General features: G+C 41.3%; 1 protein-coding gene across 1 annotated transcript; it reads left to right on the top strand.

Annotated features, from left to right (window-relative positions):
* Positions 1 to 351: 351 nt before the first annotated feature.
* Positions 352 to 3,581, top strand: LOC110275718 (uncharacterized). The gene is made up of 6 exons (XM_021131934.1): positions 352 to 502; positions 1,262 to 2,331; positions 2,636 to 2,708; positions 2,860 to 2,960; positions 3,081 to 3,257; positions 3,453 to 3,581. Exons 1-6 carry the CDS (start codon positions 352 to 354, stop codon positions 3,579 to 3,581), a joined length of 1,701 nt encoding a protein of 566 aa, XP_020987593.1.
* Positions 3,582 to 5,765: the final 2,184 nt, after the last annotated feature.

Below are 5,765 nucleotides of genomic sequence, written 5' to 3'. Positions count from 1 at the left end.
AAAGCAACCAATCAAAGTATCTCTAAACTCATAAGGTTTATAATTCATTAAAAAATCAATTAATTCTTGCTTAAACCTCATTATTTAGCATCAATTTAATGGTAGTTGCTTGATTTAAAGGAGTTATGCATTTTCATTCCAAATCACTTACTTAGGATGCAAGAAAGTGCATAAAAACTAGTGAAACAAGTGAAATTAGCTTGAAAAAATGGGTATATGATGACCTGTCATCACTCATCCAGAGCATCTTTAAACAAGAAGAAGACCATTGAAGAAGCCATAGATGTCGTTGAGACTGTAGCTGAGAATGACTACTTCTATGCTTCTGAGATGAGTAACACTCGAGGTGTAATGGAATTGAACCATGTTGATGTACTACTAGCTCAGAACAAGATGATTGCCAAGCAACTAGCTGACCTTACAAAGCAAATGGAGAAGAACCAAGTTACAGCAGTCACCACACAATCATCAACCCAAGAAGGAGTAAACACAGAAGAAGGAGGTAAATAGGAGCAATCCAACTATGTCGGTAATTCACCAAGGCAAAATCATGATCCATACTCCAAAACTTACAATCCAGGATGGAAGAACCACCCCAACTTTGGGTGGAGAAACCAACAAGACCAAGGCCAAGATCAGAGATGTCAAAATCACAATCCCAACAACCATGCTAGCCACCAACACTCATCACAAAGATCATATCAACAACCACCTAACCACACTCCTCAACACCCATACCAAAACCAGCATGATCACCCTCACTCTTATAACCCAAACCCACCATCATACCCTGAAGATAAACTCTCTAGAATTGAAACCTTACTTGAAGGTCTATGCAAGGAAGTCAAAGATAGCAAGGCATTCCAAGAAGAAATGAGATCTAATATGCAAAATCAAGATGCGGCCATCAAGAAACTCGAGGCATAAATCGGCTACCTGTTCAAGCAAATCCCTAGCCAATCCAATTGCCGTAACATTAATCCAAACCCAAGGGAGGAATGCTAAGCCATCACCCTCAGAAGTGGGAAGGAATTGAAGGAGACTTCCAAGATACCATCAGTGGAGAATTCAGACAAAAGGGAAATAGAACAAAAAGAAGATCAAGTTATCCCTCCTAATACACATCGAGAAGAAGAGGTGCTGAGGTCATATCCTCCAAAAGCCCTATATCCTCAGCAATTGAAGAAGAAGGGAGATGATAGCCAATTTTCAAGATTCTTATAAATCTTCAAAAGGTTACAAATCAACATACACTTTGCAGAAGCAATAGAGCAAATGCCGCTTTATACTAAGTTCTTGAAGGAGTTGATGACTAAAAAGAGAAGTTGGAGAAATAATGAGACCGTGGTGTTAACCGAAGAATGTAGTGCCATCATTCAGCACAAGTTACCCCAAAAATTGAAGGATCCAGGGAGCTTCCAAATCCCTTGTATCATAGGGGAGATCAAAGTGGAGAAGGCCTTGTGCGATCTAGGAGCCAGCTTAAATCTGATGTCTTCAATAATGATGAAAAGAATGAAGATTGAGAAAGCCAAACCGACAAGGATGGCCCTACAATTGGCAGACCGATCATTCAAATTTCCTCAGGGAATAGTGGAGGATTTGTTGGTAAAGGTGGGAGACTTTATTTTTCCAGCAGACTTTGTAGTGCTAGACATGGAGGAGGAAGCTAAGGCATCCATCATTTTGGGAAGGCCATTCTTAGCCACTGCCAGAGCCATTATTGACGTCCAGAAGGGTGAACTTACTCTTAGATTGCATGATAAGAATATGATATTCAATGTGTTCAAGGCCATGAGTTACCCGCAAGACTCGTTAGGAGAGTGTATAAGGTTGGATTCAATGGAAGCTATATTACAAGAAACTCTGGAGGAGGAAGAAATTGAGGAGCTAACAGAAGAAGATGAATCAACATTGAGCAAAGAGGTAGCAACAGTTGAGGTTCATGACCAGGGGACACTAGAAGGAAAGAATGAAGAGAAAGAAGCACCCAAACTTAAACTGAAGGAATTGCCACCGACCCTCAAATATGCATACCTGGGAGAAAACAGAAGCTTTCCAGTAATCATAAACTCAGCTCTTAGCCAAGAACAAGAGGAGGAATTACTCCAAGTATTGCAAAAGCATAAGGATGCCATTGGGTGGACTCTGGCTGACTTGAAGGGGATTAGTTCAGCCATATGCATGCACAAGATACTATTGGAAGATGATTCTAAAGCTTCTATTCAACCCCAAAGGAGATTAAATCCAGCCATGAAAGAGGTAGTGCAGAAGGAAGTCATGAAGCTGTGGCAAGCAGGGGTAATCTACCCAATCTTTGACAGCCCATGGGTGAGTCTCATTCAAGTAGTTCTGAAGAAATGAGGAATCACAGTGGTGCCTAACGAAAGGAATGAGCTCATACCTACTAGAACTTTCACGGGATGGAGAATGTGCATTGACTACAGAAAACTCAATGCATCCACGAGAAAAGATCACTTCCCACTCCCCTTTATGGATCAGACGCTGGAAAGACTTGCAGGACATGCTTACTACTGCTTCCTAGATGGTTATTCAGGATATAACCAAATAGTGGTTGATCCAAGAGATCAGGAAAAACATCATTTACTTGTCCATATGGAGTGTTTGCTTACAGGCGCATGTCATTTGCGCCATGCAATGCGCCCGCAATCTTTCAGCACTGCATGCTTTCTATCTTCTCAGATATGGTAGAAAAGTTCATAGAAGTCTTCATGGACGACTTTTCAGTGTTTGGGGATTCATTCCCTGATTGCCTGAATAACCTCGGCTTAGTATTAAAACAATGCCAAGAAACCAACTTGGTCCTGAACTGGGAAAAATGTCACTTCATGGTGACAGAAGGAATAGTTCTTGGTCATAAGGTTTCTAAACAAGGCATTGAGGTGGACAGAGCTAAAGTGGAACTAATTGAAAAACTACCTCCACCTAGTGATGTCAAGGCAATTAGAAGCTTTCTCGGGCATGCTGGCTTTTACAGAAGATTTATAAAAGACTTTTCAAAAATAGCCAAGCCCCTGAGTAATCTTATTGTGTCAGACACCCCATTTGTATTTGACCAGGGATGCATGCTAGCATTTGAAAATTTGAAAAAGAAACTATCCTCAGCCCCTATCATTGCCCCACCTGATTGGAACCTGCCATTTGAGCTGATGTGTGACGCATCAGACTTTGCAGTGGGAGCAATGTTAGGGCAGAGGAAAGATAATTTGGTGCATGTCATATACTATGCCAGCAAGGTCCTTAATGACACCCAAAAAAATTACACCACCACTGAAAAGGAATTGCTGGCAGTGGTTTTTGCATTTGACATGTTTAGATCATACCTTATTGGATCTAAAATAATTATTTTCACTGTTCACACAGCACTTAAGTATTTGTTTGATAAGCAGGATTCAAAACCAAGATTGATAAGGTGGATTTTATTGTTGCAGGAATTTAATATTGAAATCAGAGACAAGAAGGGAGTGGAGAACAAAGTGGCAGATCATCTATCTAGAATCCCTTGTGAGAAAAGCAGCACACACGAAGCAAGTGTAAATGAGTTCTTTCTAGATGAATAATTAATGCTGGTTCACAAGGCACCCTGGTTTGCAAACATTGCAAATTTCAAGGCAACTGGAGATCTACACCCAGGAATCAACAGACATCAAAGAAGAAAACTCATTAATGATGCTAAGTATTTCGTGTGGGATGAGCCATATCTTTTCAAGAAGTGCTCAGATGGGATTCTTAGAAGGTGCATTTAAGAAGAAGAAGGACGAGAAGTCTTGTGGAATTTCCATGGCTCTTACTATGGGGGTCACTTTGGAGGAGAAAGGACTGCAGCCAATGTATTGCAGTGTGGGTTCTTCTGGCCCACTCTTTTCAAGGATGCAAAAGAGCTAGTGAAGGGCTGCAATGAGTGTCAAAGTGCTGGAAATCTACCCAAGAAAAATGAAATGCCACAAAACTTCATCATATAGCTCGAATTGTTTGATGTGTGGGGAATCGATTTCATGGGACCCTTCCCAACTTCCTATTCAAACAAATACATCCTAGTAGCAGTAGATTATGTATCTAAGTGGGTGGAAGCTATTGCAACCCCAACAAATGACAACAAGGTGGTCATGAACTTTCTCAGGAAAAATATCTTCAGCCGGTTTGGAGTCCCACGAGCCCTTATTAGTGATGGAGGAACCCATTTTTGTAACAGACCCCTAGAAGCCCTCCTCATGAGATATGGGGTGAAACATAAGGTTGCTACACCTTATCACCCCCAAACAAGCGGGCAAACTGAGATATCCAACAGAGAGTTAAAGAGGATCTTAGAAAAGACTGTGGGAGCATCCAGAAAGTATTGGTTAAAAAACAGGATGACGCTCTTTGGGCATACAGGAAGAAGCTAGATGATGCTCTTTGGGTATACAGGACAGCCTTCAAAACACCAATTAGGATGTCCCTATATCAACTGGTGTACAGAAAGGCCTGTCACTTACCATTAGAGCTGGAGCACAAGGCCTTTTGGGCTCTCAAGATACTAAACCTGGATAGCACTGCTGCTAGTGAAAAGAGGATCTTACAGCTGCAAGAACTGGAAACCTTCAGGTCTCAAGCCTATGAAAACACCAAGATCTATAAGGAAAAAGCAAAGAGAAGGCATGACCTCAAACTGGCTCTAAGGAGCTTCGAAGAAGGGCAACAAATACTCCTCTACAACTCCAAATTGAGGCTATTCCCTGGAAAAATAAAATCAAGGTGGTCAGGACCCTTTTTTGTCACAAAAGTCTCACCTTATGGACACATAGAGATCATGGAGGAAGATTCAAAGAGGACGTTCACAGTGAATGGAAAAAGACTTAAACACTACCTAGGCAACATAGGGTAGGGCCCCAAACTAAAGTACCATCTCAACTAAGGAAGAAACTGTCGAGCTAGCGACATTAAAAAAGCACTTTGTTGGGAGGCAACCCAACCAAAGGTAATTTTCTCTTCCTAATAGTTTTATAAAAGGGTGAAGTGGCTTCTCTGTATTGCAAGGAGCTAAGTTTGGTGTTCCACACCATAGCAATCCAAAGGTGAATGTGTGATTCTAAGCTGGTACTCCATCAAGGATTGTGTTAAGGAACACATCTAAACCCTTGAATTGACTAGTTACTAGCTCCAACCAATCAGGAAACCACCTAACAATAGTTTAATGTCTGTTTTGTGGTCAATTGCTCACTAAAAGCACATCAGGTTCTGGTGCACGAAATTGTGATCATCAATGGCGCCATCAACATGGTACGCTCATTTGCAATATCAACTCTTTATCACAACTTCGCACAACTAACCAGCAAGTGCACTGGGTCGTCCAAGTAATAAACCTTACACGAGTAAGGGTCGATCCCACGGAGATTGTTGGTATGAAGCAAGCTATGGTCATCTTGTAAATCTCAGTTAGGCAGATTCAAATGGTTATGAATGATTTATGAATAAAGCATAAAATAAAGATAGAGATACTTATGTAATTCATTGGTGAGAATTTCAGATAAGCGTATGAAGATGCTCTGTCCCTTTCGTTTCTCCGCTTTCCTACTGTCTTCATCCAATCCTTCTTACTCCTTTCCATGGCAAGCTGTATGTTGGGCATCACCGTTGTCAATGGCTACAGTCCCGTCCTCTCAATGAAAATGTTCAACGCGCTCTGTCACAACACGGCTAATCATCTGTCAGTTCTCGATCATGTCGGAATAGAATCCAGTGATTCTTTTGCGTCTGTCACTAAC

The sequence above is a fragment of the Arachis duranensis genome, chromosome 9 (genome assembly GCF_000817695.3).
Source record: "Arachis duranensis cultivar V14167 chromosome 9, aradu.V14167.gnm2.J7QH, whole genome shotgun sequence".
Taxonomy (NCBI): domain Eukaryota; kingdom Viridiplantae; phylum Streptophyta; class Magnoliopsida; order Fabales; family Fabaceae; genus Arachis; species Arachis duranensis.
Note: the sequence above shows the minus strand (reverse complement) of the source record. Positions and strands in the feature narration are given on the sequence as shown.